Source organism: Bufo gargarizans, chromosome 9 (genome assembly GCF_014858855.1).
Source record: "Bufo gargarizans isolate SCDJY-AF-19 chromosome 9, ASM1485885v1, whole genome shotgun sequence".
Lineage (NCBI taxonomy): Eukaryota > Metazoa > Chordata > Amphibia > Anura > Bufonidae > Bufo > Bufo gargarizans.
In genome coordinates, this window is record NC_058088.1 from 184,528,263 (window position 1) to 184,545,090 (window position 16,828).

At 44.8% G+C, this 16,828-nt stretch overlaps 1 protein-coding gene across 1 annotated transcript in view; it reads right to left on the reverse strand.

The window, feature by feature from the left end:
- The window catches only part of LOC122919696 (collagen alpha-1(I) chain-like), a 240,984-nt gene that overhangs the window by 55,209 nt on the left and 168,947 nt on the right, over positions 1–16,828 (reverse strand). Inside the window, exons 17-26 of the mRNA XM_044268877.1 lie at positions 15,022–15,075; positions 14,667–14,711; positions 12,878–12,931; positions 12,336–12,380; positions 11,074–11,127; positions 10,890–10,934; positions 10,725–10,778; positions 9,210–9,254; positions 7,870–7,923; positions 7,666–7,773 (exon numbers count right to left, since the gene is read on the reverse strand). Of these exons, the coding sequence (XP_044124812.1) occupies positions 7,666–7,773; positions 7,870–7,923; positions 9,210–9,254; positions 10,725–10,778; positions 10,890–10,934; positions 11,074–11,127; positions 12,336–12,380; positions 12,878–12,931; positions 14,667–14,711; positions 15,022–15,075 (558 nt within the window). The remainder of the gene's footprint in view (positions 1–7,665; positions 7,774–7,869; positions 7,924–9,209; positions 9,255–10,724; positions 10,779–10,889; positions 10,935–11,073; positions 11,128–12,335; positions 12,381–12,877; positions 12,932–14,666; positions 14,712–15,021; positions 15,076–16,828) is intronic.

Here is a 16,828-nt window from a genome sequence, read left to right on the forward strand (position 1 = left end):
TTCTGTGTTTTGCCAGTGTAAGGAGAGGTTGCTTTGTGGAGCAGGGACAGACTGTTAGGGACACCAAACGGTAGTGAATAGGGCCACAAAAAGTCCTTTTAAGGACTGTATAGGTGTGCTATCGATAGGTGTGATATACTGAGGGGTGTGATATACTTATAACATACTTTCTAACATAGAAAATATATTATAGTACATTTGTATTGTGTAGCAGTTGTGTGAGGTTCTACTGCGATACCACAGGTATATATAGAGACAAGCGCTATTGGAACAACTATTTGCAACGGGTGTGATATACCTGTTGCCCAAAAAAAAAATGATTGAGGGGTGCAATATACCTGCTTCCACAAAATACTGATTGAGGGGTGCGATACACCTGCTTCCACAAAATACTGATTAAGGGATTTGATATACCTGATTCCACAAAATACAGATTGAGGGGTGCGATATACATGCTTCCAGCAAATATTGATTAACGGGTTCTATATACCTGCTTCCACAAAATACTGATTAGGGGATTGATATACCTGCTTCCACAAAATACTGATTAAGGGGTTTGATATACCTCCTTCCACAAAATACTAATTGAGGGGTGCGATATACCTGTTTCCACAAAGTATTGAATAGGGGGTTTGATATACCTGCTTCCACAAAATACAGATTGAGGGGTGCGATATACCTGCTTCCACCAAATATTGATTAAGCGGTTCTATATACCTGCTTTCACAAAATACTGATTATGGGGTGCGATATACCTGCTTCCACAAAATACTTATTAAGGGGATTGATATACCTCCATCCACCAAATATTGATTGAGGCCTGCGATACACCTGCTTCTACAAAATACTGACTAAAGGGATTGATATACCTGCTTCCACCAAAAACAGATTGAGGGGTGCGATATACTTGCTTCCACCAAATATTGATTGGGGCCTGCAACACCTGCTTCCACAAAATACTGATTGAGGGGTGCGATACACCTGCTTCCACCAAATATTGATTAAGGGGTTCTATATACCCGTTTCCACAAAATACTGATTGAGGGTTGCGATATACCTGCTTCCACCAAATACTGATTGAGGCCTGCGATACACATGCTTCCACAAAATACTGATTGAGGCCTACGACACACCTGTTTCCACAAAATACTGATTAAGGGGTGCAATATGCCTGCTTCCGCAAAATATTGATTATGGGGTTTGATATACATGCTTCCAAAAAATACAGATTGAGGGGTGCGATATACCTACTTCCACCAATTATTGATTAAGGGTTCTTTATACCTGCCTCCACAAAATACAGATTGAGAGGTGCGATACACCTGCTTCCACCAAATATTGATTGAGGCCTGCGATACACCTGCTTTCACAAAATACTGATTGAGGGGTGCGATACACCTGCTTCCACCAAACATTAATTAAGGGGTTCTATATACCTGTTTTCACAAAATACTGATTGAGGGTTGTGATATACCTGCTTCCACCAAATACTGATTAAGGCCTGCAATACACCTGCTTCCACAAAATACAGATTAAGGCCTGCGATACACCTGCTTCCACAAAATACTGATTAAGGGGTTTAATATACCTGCTTCCACAAAATACAGATTGAGGGGTGCGATATACCTGCTTCCACCAAATATTGATTAAGGAGTTCTATATACCTGCTTCCACAAAATACTGATTGAGGGGTGCGATATGCCTGCTTCGACCAGATATTGATTAAAGGGTTCTATATACCGGCTTCCACAAAATACAGATTGAGGGGTGCGATATACCAGCTTCCACCTAATATTGTTCGAGGCCTGCAATACACCTGCCAGTGTAAGGAGAGGTTGCTTTGTGGAGCAGGGACAGACTGGTAGGGACACCAAACGGTAGTTAATAGGGCCACAAAAAGTCCTTTTAAGGACTCTATAGGTGTGCTATTGATAGGTGTGATATACTGAGGGGTGTGATATACTTATAACATACTTTCTAACATAGAAAGTATATTATAGTACATTTGTATTGTGCAGAAGTTGTGTGTGGGTCTACTGCGATACCACAGGTATATATAGGGACAAGTGCTATTGGATCAACTATTTGCAACGGGTGTGATATACCTGTTGCCCCAAAAAAAACTGATTGAGGGGTGCAATATACCTGCTTCCACAAAATACTGATTGAGGGGTGCGATATACCTGCTTCCACCAAATATTGATTGAGGCCTGCGATACACCTGCTTCCACAAAATACTGATTAAGGGGTTTGATATACCTGCTTCCACAAAATACATATTGAGGGGTGCGATACACCTACTTCCACCAAATATTGATTAAGGGGTTCTATATACCTGTTTCCACAAAATACTGATTGAGGGTTGCTTCCACCAAATATTGATTAAGGGGTTCTACATACCTGCTTCCACAAAATACTGATTGAGAGGTGCAATATGCCTGCCTCCACCAGATATTGATTAAAGGGTTCTATATACCTGCTTCCACAAAATACAGATTGAGGGGTGCAATATACCTGCTTCCACAAAATATTGATTGAGGCCTGCGATACACCTGCTTCCACAAAATACTGATTATGGGGTGCGATATACCTGCTTCCACCAAATATTGATTAAGGGGGTTTATATATCTGCTTCCACCAAATGTTGATTGAGGCCTGTGATACACCTGCCTCCAAAAAATACTGATTCAGGGTACTTTCACACTTGCGTTAAAGTTTTCCTGTATTCAGTTCCGTTCTAGGGGCACAATACCAGAAAAAAAAAAGATCACTTTTATCCTAATGCATTCTGAATGGAAAGCAATCCGTTCAGGATGTCTTTAGTTCAGTCCTTTTACAGTATTTCTCTCCGGCCAAAAATCCTGAACACTTGCCGGAATGCGGGATCCAGCATTTCTTTCCATTGGACTGTATTCGTGCCAGATCCATCATTAAAATTGCCGCATTGACTGATCCGGTCTTCCGGTCTGTGCATGAGCAGACCTTTAAAAATGTAAAAAAAAAATATACCGGATCCGTTTTTCCAGATGACACCGGAGAGACAGATCCGGTATTGCAATGCATTTGCCAGGGGTTTGGATACTGATTGCCTGCCTGCCAGAATCCAGCAACACAAGCGTGAAAAAACCTTAAAGAGGACCTTTCACCTAAAAAATAAATGTAAACTAAGACCATAGCTTTACTTACATGCCCCCATGAAGTGTTGATCGTTTTTTCTTTTTTCAAACTGTGCCCCCGTTTGTCCGCTATGCCCCCCCGGAATAATTCCCGCCATCTATGCTAATGAGCCAGCCTCAAATGGGCTGGCTTTAAAAGTTCTCCTCGGCGTGCCTTCTCTCTTCTCCCTGGCACGGAGCGCATCCAATCAGCGCGCTCCGCTCTTAGCCAGGGAGAAGACGCTCCAGTTCTCGCGAGACTTCAGAGAACTGGAGCGATTTCGTCTATCCGGCTAAGAGCGGAGCGCGCTGATTGGATGCGCTCCGTGCCAGGGAGAAGAGAGAAGGCACGCCGAGGAGAACTTTTAAAGCCAGCCCATTTGAGGCTGGCTCATTAGCATAGACGGCGGGAATTATTCCGGGGGGGCATAGCGGACAAACGGGGGCACAGTTTGAAAAAAGAAAAAACGATCAACACTTCATGGGGGCATGTAAGTAAAGCTATGGTCTTAGTTTACATTTTTTTTTTAGGTGAAAGGTCCTCTTTAAGGGGATTGATATACCTGCTTCCACCAAATATTGATTGAGGCCTGCGATACACCTGCTTCCACAAATACTGCTCTTCTCTAGGGACTTTGGCACAGGGTAATTTTGAAAATGATTGGCAGAGGAAGAGGCAGGCCGTTCCGCAGGGGTGGTAGGGGTCAGGTAGGTGCACCACGCCGGAGCCTAAGTGGGAAGTTGGAGAAGGTGCGTGCGATTACATCAAAGGACGCACCAGAGTTGGTTGAGTGGCTCACTCAGCCTTCTGCTTCTGCACCCTCCTCATCCTCTGTATCTGCACCCTCCTCACTCTCTGCTGTGTACCCACAAAGACACCACCACCACCATAGCCCCTTCACTCGAGTCAGAGGAATTATTTTCCCATCCATTACGGATGCGCAGCCATTCTTTATTCATCTGATAAGGAAGAGGAGGTAGCAACGGCCGCCACCTAGCGATCTGACCACAGTACCCAGATCAGCCCAAGGATGGAGGTCCCCGCTGTTGCTGCCTACGCCGAGATCTCTAATGTCAGTGGTGGTAAAGGTGACTATGATGATGTGTCGATGGATGTCACTTGGGGTTCCACAAAAGAGAAAAAGCAGGGGAGTTCAGAGGCAGAGATGGAGCAGCAGATAGGAAGGAGAAGGAGGAGAAGCAGGCAGAATTTGCAGTGCACAGGAGGCAAAAAGGGGACTGTTAATGTATCTGGAGCGAGCCATCCACCATGCACGGTCACATCTTGTGCTCCCAGGACGCCGGCACATGGCTGAGCAGTGTGGGATTTTTTTAATGTGTCAGCTGCTGACAATAGTGTTGCCATCTGCAGCCTGTGATGTCAACGCATAAGTCGCGGTAAGCCCAACACTCACTCAGGGAAGACCGCCTTAAGAAGGCACCTGGCCCCCCATCACCGAGCCCAGTGGGAGCCATGCCGTCAGAACCCACAAAGCCACACTCCCGGCGCTCCACATCCTGCCTCTTCTTCTTCTCCTCTCTCCTCCCATTTGTCCTCCACCTTCCGCCATGCCGTTGTCGCGTTCATCTGGCAAAAGGCAGTCTTCTGTGGCCCAAATGTTCGAGTGTACAAAAGTTGATGACGCCGGATAACCCTCTTGTCCAACGGCTGACCGCTGGCTTGTCGGAACTGCTAGCCCGCCAACTACTGCCATATAAACTGGTGGACTCGGAGGCCTTTAGAAAATTTGTGGCCATTGGCACACCGCAATGGAAAGTCCCCGGAAGGAAATATTTCTCCTAGAAGGGCATCCCAGAGCTATATGGCCACGTTCAGCGGCAAGTGAATATATCTCCTGGCACACAGTGTCGGTGCCAAGATACATCTGACCACAGACACGTGGTCTAGCAAACACGGGCAGGGAAGGTACATAACTTTTGCTGCCCACTGGGTGAACCTTCTGACGGCCGTCAAGCATGTAACCCGTGGCACCCGTGTGGATTTGGCGTTAACGCCACGGATTGCATGCAGGCCTGACTCTTCTCCTCCTCCTCCTACTTCATCCTCCTCTCCTCCTCGCTGACTCCTCCTTTTCACTGCTACTCGCCTCTTCCGCTGCACCCCCCAGCTCCCCAGAACCTATTCGACGTGCCAGGTGAAACGTTGCCATGCTGTGCTGCGGCTGTTGTGCCTGCAAGCCAAGAACCACACCGGCCCTGCACTGATTTCAGCTCTGCAGTCACAGGCCAATCAGTGGCTTACCCCGCTCATTTTAACAGTTGGTAAAGTGGTGTGCGACAACAGTGCCAATCTGCTGAGCACGCTGAAACAGGGCAAAATGGCACACGTGCCCTGCATGGCACTTAGTCGTGCAGCGATTCGTTGCCAAATACACCGGGGTCCAGGATGTCTTGCGGCAGGCCATGAAAATCTCTTGCCATTTTGGAAGATCTTACACAGCCATGGCTCGCCTTGCTGACGTTTAACGGCGACACCACCTGCCCGTCAGACGTCTGATTTGTGACAGCCCGACGTGCTGGAACTCCACCTTGTATATGCTTGATAGGCTGCTCCAGCAGCAACGTGCCGTTAATGACTACCTGAACAAACTCTGCAGCAGGACAGGTTCGGGGGAGCTTGGTTTCTTTTCACCGCGCCAGTGGCTGCTCATGCGCGACGCATGCAGACTTCTGCGGCCATTTGATGAGATCACCAAACTGCTCAGTCGCAGCCAGGGCGCCATCAGTGACATCGTACCTTACGCCTTCTTTCTGGAGCATGCATTGCGTCATGTCATTGATCAAGCCGTCGAGGAGCAGGAGCTGGAAGATGAGGAAGTCGCAATGCTGAATGAATTCCCAGGGGGGCTACTCCATCTGAGACAAGTCAGCATGAGTGTGAAGAGGAGTCAGAGGAGGATGGTGGCTGGGGGGAGGAGGAGGAGCAAGAAGAGCAGGCTTTGAGAGGGACTTTAAAAGTTTCGGGGATCCCTGGTGTTGTCCGTGGCTGGGGGGAGGAGACAGAGGACAACATTCTCCTGGGCGCTGAGCAGGAGCCAGGGCAGTCCACCGCTTCCATTTTAGTGCAAATGGGGGCCTTCATGCTCCAGTGTTTGAAGAGGGACCCCCGTATAAAAAGCATAAAGGGCAAGGACCAGTATTGGGTGGCAACGTACTTAGACCCCCGGTACAAATACAAAATGGCGGACATGTGACCAGCATCACAGAGGGCTGGCAGAATGCAGCATTTCCCGGCCTTGCTGCGAGAGAAGCTGCATTTTTCTGTTGCAAGCACTGGCAGAGGAATTTCCACCCACAGCGAAACAGGTGCGGGTACCAATCCTACCGCGCCTGCAAGAAGAGGGGGGTTTGAAGATGTGTTGGTCACTTCTGATATGAGATCATTCTTGCAGCCAACCCATCGACAGCCGCCCTCCGGATCCAGCCTCAGGGAACGCCCAGACCGACAGGTGTCCGACTACATCGGGTTAACGGCCGATGTAGACACTCTGTGAAGCGAGGAACCCCTGGACTACTGGGTGTGCAGGCTTGACTTGAGGCCACAGCTGGCACAATTTGCCATGGAACTCTTGGCTTGCCCCTCGTCAAGTGTCCTGTCCGAAAAGACGTTTAACGCAGCAGGGGGGATCATGACCGATAAGCGCACTCGCCTAGCTCACGACAGTGTGGACTACCTCAAATTTCTAAAAATCAATGAGGCATGGATCTTGGAGGAATTCAACACCTGTGACGACCACGTGTAATTGAATTTCCTCATGCCAGCCCACACATATCCGCAATCACCCAAAACAAAGAATTGTCCTTGTCTTATGTATATACAGTGGCATATAAGGCTTTTTCTATCAGGTGAATGCCTAATTTTTGGGGCCTCTACTCCAGTGTCCTACAGTAAAATTTTTGCCACATAATCACAAATTCTTTTCTGTCAGGTGAATGCCTAATTACAAGTAAGATTTTTACCCAGTGACCGCCTAATATACCTACAGCCACACCATCACAAGTTTTTTTTCTGTCAGGTGAATGCCTAATTTTTTGGGCCTGTACTTCCGTGGCCTAAAATAAAAAATTTCTAGGGTCCAGCAGGGTACATTTGTGAGGGTTTCCCTTTAATACGCATAAAAATGGCCCCTGATTAAAATACATATTTTTGTGGGAATTTTTGCCATTGATTCCCCTCTGGTAAGTCACTGTCCATGTTGTGCGACTAATTGTGTACATCTAGTAAGTGTTTGGTGGCTGCAAATATGACCTGAAGGTTTTTCAGGTTCGCCTGCCAATAAAGTGAATGGGGTCCGCCACAAACGCATGGTTCGCGAACATTTGATCGCAAACGCGTGTTCGCGAAACGTCCTGGCCGATGTTCGTCCATCACAAGTTAACAGACAGGTAATAGGTATGTACAGGAATTAGGTCATATGTTATGCAAGTCATCTTCCTATAAGCACTATAAAAGGTAGGTTAGAAACAACAGGCAAATAATAAAACTCACCAATGCTCCAGATGTGCCCATAAGTCCCTTAGGTCCTGGGAAGCCTATAAGTCCAGGTTGTCCTTGTTCCCCGGGAGGACCTTTTGAGCCTGGTGGTCCAGAAGATCCCTAAAGGAGACACAATAGTTGTTAACGATGCAGATTTTAGGACAGTAATGGATGTTCATCCACAGCTGAGATGGATGTTTGGGTTATAGTCTGTACCTTGTCTCCTTGGATTCCTGGATCTCCTTTCTCTCCTTCTGCAGCAGGCTGGCCCTATGATAAGGAGCGCAGAGTAGCCAAGTTAGGCCCCATTCCCACATCAGTATTCTCCATGGACAGCACACGTAACCATTAATTCAAATTTATGTATTTATGTGATAATGTGATTTTCCATTGACGTGCTGGCGCTCCATCAAGCGTGCTGGCGCTCCATTCATTTCTATTAAAGCGCCAGAGATAGCCAAGCTCTGTACATAGAAATGAATGGAGTGGTGGCACACTTTTCTAAGCAGCTGCTCCATCCATTTTAAGGGGCTCCACAAGGTACGGGGCCCCCATTCTAGTGATCAGTGGGGGTCCAATCTAATCCCTTATCCTGTGGATAGCCAGAATGCCCCTTTAACTTTATTAACCTTTCAAACCCAGGGGCGGACTGGGAACTTAAAGTGGCCCTGGAAAAAATACTAAAAGTGGCCCCGTTTTGTAGTCGGGTCCAAATTGATGGAAGGCAGGGCCAGCGAAATACCACAGTCCATCACAAAATACCACCAGCAGCACAAAATACATCCCCAAAAACTTCCACTGGCCGGTCGTGAGGAGGGCTCAGGCGGCCCCCTGAGCATCGGCCCACCGGGAAATTTCCCTGTAAGGTCTATGGCCAATCCACCTCTGTTCAGACCTTTTACCCTGGGTTCACACCTGAGCGTTTCTCAAACGCGCGTTTTACGCGCGTTTTTGTCGCGCGTTTTTATGCACGTTTTTTGTAATAGTAAATGCGCGTTTGACGCGCGTTTGTGTCATTGACTGCAGTGTCCTATGGCCACAAACGCGCGTGAAAACGCCCCAAAGAAGCTCAAGTACTTGTTTGAGCGTCGGGCGTTTTACAGCGCGTACGAACGCGATGTAAAACGCCCAGGTGTGAACACTTCCCATAGGGAAGCATTGGTTTTCATGTCTTAAGCGTTTTACAGCGCGTTTGAACGCGCTGTAAAACGCTCAGGTGTGAACCCAGCGTTAAGGTTGTCTAACTGGAGCTGTACAATACAATGTGCACATGCCCTTAGGTAAGGTTAAGAATTCATTGCCCTTGTCCATAAAATTCGGCCTCAAGTAACCATCCTCCAAGTCTGTATGAAATTTTTATATGTCCACTATGTTTTCTGTCGTTATATATATTTTCACTTTAAGAGAGGTCAGAAGCAGCACTTTATATCGGTAATGAAGCAAGTTATGAACACATTTACTGGGCTCATAAAACTTCTTCATTAAAAAGTCCATCGACAATCAAAATAATGATTTGCATATTTTTAATCAACAACATAAAGACACCATCGCAGTACCTTGTCTCCTGGCAGCCCAGTCATTCCAGGCCATCCAATTAATCCCTGTGTACAAAAAATATATAAACATTAATAAATAAATACAAAAGAATTTTAAAATGAAAAGGCATCCGAGGGAAAAAAGAACAAGGGACTACGATCCCAAAAAGGCTTGTAAAAAATCTATTTGAAAACTTAAATAAAAGGATGGATTTAATCCGTCTCATATGCCTCTAGTGATTGAATACGTCTGCCCTCTAGTGGCCACAGATCATAGACATTGTCAAAATCCATTGAGTATCCCACAGCAGAAACACCGTAGTTTTTCATCTGAAAAGCTTCAGACTCCCGCTGCAGTTTCCCATGGTGTCTGTGCAATAACCGTGCCATGAATGGAAATGTTTATTCTTGGTGTTGTCTGGAAAAACACACGTAAAATATCCTCGGTCACATGAATTGGGGCTCAGACACCCACTGAAAACAATGGGAGGCGGTTTCAGCAAGAATGATGTGTGGTTTTCAATGCGGAATCTATTCTAAAATCAATTGAAAGAATCTGCCATGTAATCATACGCTTAAGGTGAATTCACACCTGTATGTCAATTTCGCAGCATCAACCTTTGATGGATGTCCCCCCTAACTTGCAACTGTATAAGCATATGTTGCTCACAGGCTTCCATGTTATAAAAAAATTATACTGTATGGGATACTCTTTTTGCGAGCTGCTTCTGAGTAGAAGAGCATATTTGGCTATGCTACTCTAAGGGTATATATCTATGTATACCACGTCAAAGGAGCACTGTTTTGACCTATGTGGGTCAATGAGGGACTATGGTCATATTAAATGCATACAAATTCACCCGAATTCAAATTATTGCCATGATAGTAAATGGAAAATTGCTAGGAACCCCCAATAGAAGCACTGCTAGTATCAGTACTAGTATTATCACATTAAACATTTATAGCATATCTATAAGATATGCCATGAATGTCTGACAGATGTTGGTACGATGCCTGGGACCTGCACCTACTGTATCTTCAGAACTGGGGTTCCTCAAACTCCTGTTCTGCCTGGTGCAACGACCCATGAAACGTGGCCATGCATGTCCAGCTCTATCCATTCAGTTGTACGGTAAGTATTTGGGTTAGTCGCACCACCAGGCAGAATGGGGTGTCGGGGGCCCCATTCTCGAGAACGATGTAGGTCCCATAGCTGGCAGACATTTATGGCACCTTTAAGTGCTGCTGCTGCTTCATAGATTTTGCTTGCACAGTGGGCAGCCATGAGCATCGCTGTGCAATGAATAAGTCATAGGGACGGTCTTGCGACCCAGACATCTCAACATTATAAGAGGGAAATAGAAAGCCTCCGAATAAAAGTAAAACCATTTGTTATGCCTAGTGAAGGGCCTGAGGGAGTGGGAAGACCAAAGGGAGAATCCTTGTGTCATGCTACACCTCCTCTGGCCGTGCACACTGTATCTTCTGCCCAAAGTGTATGGCTGATTGTGATGTCAGATGAGCTTTAAAACTTACCATAGGTCCTTCTGGTCCTCGTTCCCCACGCAAACCTGGGAACCCTGCTTCTCCCTGTAAAATGGAAGTCTTAACTTTACTATTAAAGGCACAGAGAAAACTGAAGAATATATATGTATGCGCATAAATCCAAGAAACATTCATAAGAAGGGTACAGATCCATACCGCGTCTCCTTTCTGACCTGGTGGTCCTTCATTGCCTTTCATGCCCTAGAACAAACAATAGTAAAATTACATGTACATGGCCAGGCCAAGTGGATCCTGGCTTCTGCACAGGTTTGCTCATCTTTATAATACATTTTGTACGCATGGTGTTGATTTGAGCTGAAATTAATTACAATGGCTGTACCTGTGGTCCTCTAGGGCCCGGGGGTCCACATAGTCCTTCCAACCCAGGAGGGCCCTGTGTACAGAATGAAATGCAGGACACTTAGATCAAAGTGCAGTGAGATATATATACAAATCTAGCAGATATATTGCACGCTGCCCTGCCTGTGCAATATTACAAGTCATCTCTCTGTTATCTGCCACAGTGCCACAGCAAGGCTCCCATTGAAATCAATGGACTGTCCTTCAGGGCTAAGATGCCAGGTGGGCGCAATTCTTGCCTTTTCATATTGCATTCATCATTTTAAAACATTAAAGAAACTTTTTTTTACATACATCTGAAATTGGAAATTAAGCCATTTTTGCAGTAATTTCCTATCTTTTTTTATTTATTTCTACAGCTGCTATGCTGACTATGCATCTCCATGGTAACAGACAACAAACAACCTGTGTGTAGTCTGATCCTGCAGTCATATTGCCTTCTATCTGCCCTCTACCTTTTGTTATAATTGTACCGGCTATATGTAACAAATTGAAGGAAGTATAGGACTGCAAGGCTGCAGGACTACACTACACAGGAATTGTTTGATGTCTGTAACCATGGAAACACGTAGGTCTACATAGAAACATAGTGATAGGACATTTTAAGTTTGCATAATTTTTTAATTTAGATGTACAAAGCTGGGAAGATGTACATAGCATTTATGGGCAATGTACACCTTCGGGAGCATTTTGTTTTTATCATTGCATTTGACTAATTTTGGGCTAAAAATATATTTTTCAATTGGTCTTTTATTAAAAAATATTGAGCCATTCTGTCACAAATGGTTAACTATTTTTCTAGCTGTGTGAATTGTACTTTTTACTTTCACTTTGTGCAGGTCATCTAATAAACCTTATATCTAAATTACTAAAAGGTCATAAACACTTATTTGCCCACATTCTTATTAGTAAGATAAAAACTGAGCTATAATGACTGTTTAGGAGGTCAGACACCAGAGATAAGGAGCCGTCAGCTGAGCTGCCTGATGGAACAGAGTGAAAATTCAGGTCCTGCTACTAGAGAAACTCAAGGCTGCACAGAGACAGCAGTTCAAAATTTTTAATTAAGACTAACTGAAAAAATTATTTTTAGCTCAAAAAGAAGTACAATGCAATAATAAATATAATAATAATAATAATAATAATAATAATAATAATAATAAAAAGCCTGGATTTATTTTTGCTAAATTTGGAAATAAAAATGATACATTTAACTGTCAAAATCTAGTTTCTGCTGCGTACCTGAGGTCCAGGGTGACCACCAACTCCTGCAGGTCCTTGATCTCCCTAATAGTGGGAAACAAGTATGGTAAAATATAGACAACATACTGAATGAAATGCAGCATCGTCTCTGTGTTATGTGAGTCTATGACTTGTCCTGTACAAAAATGTGTAGGTGGTAATCTGATATATGATACACTTGAGGTACAAATAGAGGTACAAGGGTTTTACCCTGGTCATTCTCATAAGACGCCTGCTGGAGGGCTTGACCAAAGACCATACACAACTGAACTCCATAGTCTATCGTTGGCCCAACCGGCCATCTTGTTGGGATGGGCAACAATGTAATGTGTATGAGTAGCTCTCGACAAACAATGAGTCTGTATGAGGACTGTGGAGGAGATCACTGCATGTAATAGCAGCAGTCTCCTCCACTAACGAGCAGGTGATTGCCGGGAAGGAACGCTTCCCTCCCGACAATCGCCTGCGAAATATTTAAATGTAAAACTAGCGTAAGTCATCTAATCTATCACATTCTTACTGTAATGGGATCAGTTACTAACCTGAGACCCATTTATGCCCTGGGGACCTGGGCATCCTGGTTGTCCTTGTTCACCCTACACAAAGCAGAAAGGTATAGACATGAATACATTATCATTATTACAAGAGAAGATTTCCAAAGGTCATAGTTAATAAGGGTTAGACCTGAGCATGGCTTTACCTGACCTTTATGGTAGCTGGCCTCAAACTGAGAGATCAATTCAAATGTACCTTCAAAAGTTTTAGAAAACTTTTGAAATGTCATGGGGACAAAAGGTTTTAATAGCGAAAGGTTCGGGTGCTGACCTCACCTAAGCACTGGCTTTTTAGTGTGTGATTGGCTTTGTTCGTCTCTCCCCCGAGGGGTGAGTAGAACGCTGTATGAAGCCTACACTGCTCACCCGGCATCTCAGAGGATCAGCAGAGCTGACTACAGATGAGGGCTTCTGCCCCTTCATTTTAGCAATCAGTGTGGGGTAAAGAGGGGTCATAGCACCTGGACACCTAATGATCAAAAATTCTGTTGTGTCACTATGACAAGTTTTCCGAAACTGAAGGCACATTTTATAAGAATTAACAAAAAAGGTATACACAAACGGGGTGTGTGAGTAGGGTTTCTGTCTCCTCCATTAAAGCTACAGAGTGTGTATGGCCAACATGTTTGAAGACAATCTAGCTAGATAAGATCTTGATTGAATATGACAAGATCATAATAATTATTTTGCAAGATGGTTTCTGCCCAATAAGTTGGCTATGCATGTATGACTCTAGTTGTCTTAAACTTGTGGCTTTCCAGGGCATGCTGGGGGTTGCAGTTTTGCAACAGCTAAACAGCTGAAGCTTGAAGATTGCTGTCTACTCCATGTTGGCCCATCTTTTTTCTGGATTAATATTCCTAGTTGATGTTTCTGGTCAGCCATTACAGTACAATGGTTTCGTGATATTGATGACCCATCCTCAGGTTAGGTTATCAGATTGGTGGATGTTTGAGTCCCAGCACCGGCGATCAGCTGTTTGAAGGGACTGTGATGCTATTGCAAAGGCCTCATCAATATTCACCTTCACGCAGGGGCGTAGCTATAGGGGATGCAGAGGTAGCAGTCGCTACCGGGTCCAGGAGCCTGACGGGGCCCAAAGACCCTTGTGCTGTATAAGAAGACACCGCTATTATAGAAATTGCACGCTGAGAGGGCTGTTATAGATTTTGCACTGGGCCCAGAATCTTCAGGTTACACTTCTGGCTGGAGGGAAGGGGTTAGGTCACGAATTTGGCATGGGGTAGGGGGGGGGCTGGTGCTGATTCAATTTTTGCCTCAGGCAGCAGGAGGGTTATGTGCTCTCCTGCCCTTTGCCACAAAGCACTGAGGGAAGAGCGCTCAAGCTGAGCTCTTGCACCAGGGCCATGAGCCTTTAGCTACACCCCTGCCTCCACTCAATCCACTTTATAGTGGCGAGCAGTGTAATTACAGCTGTTCCTCCCATTCACTTGAATCCATAATTACACTGACACTACAAATTAGATGTCGTGCAAGTGAACACTCAAAAGGATGCAGCCCTTGCAGGAGCACCACGGTCTCTTCAAACAGCTGATTGGCAGAGGTGCTGGGATTTGGACCCCCACGATCTGACAATGATCTATCCTGAGAATGGGTCATCAATATTATGGAACCGGAAAACCCCTTTAATCAGTTTACATGGTCCTCTTATTTTACCTTAATAACCACCAGGTCCTGGAATTAATGTGGAGGACCAGCAACATGACCATAATCAATCAGTAATATCAGCCTATTAAACTACTTAGGTGTCGCTTACCTCTGGACCAAGGGGGCCCTGGGGCCCAGGAAGACCGATTTCTCCCTGCAGAAATAGCACAAATAGGTTGAGGAAAAATCACTTCAAAAAGGGAAAACAAAACGCAAGCACGACTTGCATCTATGGAGAAATATGCTAAAGGCGATTGTGAAGCTGACATTTGCCAATCAAAGAGAAGTGTAGAACTAGGGAGCCTTCAGTTTAGCCTGGTGCAGTTTGCCTAAAAAACCTATGGGTGGCATAGTATCAAAAATGCGGCAAATGGCGCCACCTAGAGGGCAGGATGAACCAAATGAAAACATGTTTTGGTCTGATTACAATATATATGTGTTTCAGCCTTCATTTTCTGTCTCACCATTACTCCTGGAATTCCTTGGTCACCCTGGGGTCCTTTTTGTCCCATGGGACCCTAAAAATAAATATCCAATTAGGATTCATAATGAAAGAACTTCTAATATGATAGTCATTATGTGTCCCAGCTGTCCATATCTGCAGATGCCAGGGGAAAGAAGGAGGACTGTGCTATTGGATTTCAGCATGCCCGATCCTTTTGTTCTTAGGGGAGAGAAACCACCACCAGAGGTGTCCACCTGCGGCTTACTTCCTTCTCCCCAAGCATGCATTTATATGGGGAGATCAAACAGAATAGCTGACATTAAAGAAATCTATGGCCAGATTAAAGGTGCACACACCTTTGATAGCTTTTGGATAAACGCTGGTTCGGTTAACAGCTATTCTTCCTGACTTCCCCATACACGTGCATGCTGAGCTTGGCTGAGTATGCATATATTTTCAATGAGTAAGGCTACTTTCACACTTGCATTGTTGTTTTCCGGTACTGAGATCCAGCAGAGGAAAAAAATGTTTCCGTTTAGTCCTCATGCATTCTTTTTTAAATCAGATAATATTTTACTGATTTTTGAAAAATAAACAAACATTTATTACAAGTCATCACGTCAATTGCTTCGGTCTGTACAGTACCATATCATTGTTTACAAAACATATAGCGATTGACAGAAAAATATTTTGTTATAAACAAACCCCAACAAGGTACCCCCTAAAACTAGAGACACTTGTTAGATGAAATAAGTGTGTAACCCCCACAATCCCCACTAATAGACAGAAGACCCAAAGTAAGGAGAATCATAAGCAGCGGCAGACTAACACTCCAGTCACTAAAGAGGATAGCAAGTAAGATCATGATAGATATCCTAAAACATGCGTTAAGTAACTCACTAGGGACGCTCAGCAGAAACCCTAAATCCACCATGAAGGGTCAACCATGGGCTACATACACCAGATTTGTCTATCCAAGGGCCCCAGATGTTGTCAAACTTAGGGAGGCAGTTACGCTTCATATATATCCCCCTTTCCAGCTGTATAACCACATTCATCCTAGCAATAAATTCAGAGATGCTCGGAAGGAGCGGCTGTATCCACTTAGCAGCCAGAGTTTTACGTGCTTGATACAAAAGTCTATTAATACCAATCGTAATATACGGTTGCAGATTATCAGAATCAAATATCCCAAGTAGGCACAATCTGGGATCCAGTGTGTAAGTAGCACTGTAAATTTTGTTTATCAAATTGATGACACCCGTCCAATACCCCTGTAAGGCCGTACAACTCCACATCATATGGAACACACCAGACGATTCTTCCCCGCATCTCAGACAAGAGGGATCTAAATACCACCTTTCACAAAAAGATTGGGGTTTTATAGACCCTATGAATCATAAATAGTTGAGACAATCTAGCAGCTTCACTAAGGGACACTATTGGAGTCAGTGCAAGCACGTCCTCCCACTGGGAATCAGTGATAGGGCCGACATCCGCTTCCCATTTCGCCTTAATTGTAAGTGAGAATTTTTTCAAATATTCACCTAGTAGCTCCTTGAACGTAACAGAAATAACCCCCCTAATAGAGCCCGGCTCCAGCAGTTTGGTAAGTATTGGGTGAGAAACAAGTCTCACAGAAGACTCTTTAAATTTGTGTTCAAAGCATGTAGGCCGACCAGACAAGGGATAGATTCAATAGGCCCGGGACTCCCAATATTTCCCTAGCTTGTCTCCAGGCTTTTCTCATTAGTTTAATAATTGAGAGGGATTTTAGGGGGTCAGGAATGTTTCTCTCCAGGATCGAGAGAGGAGGGCGATGTCCC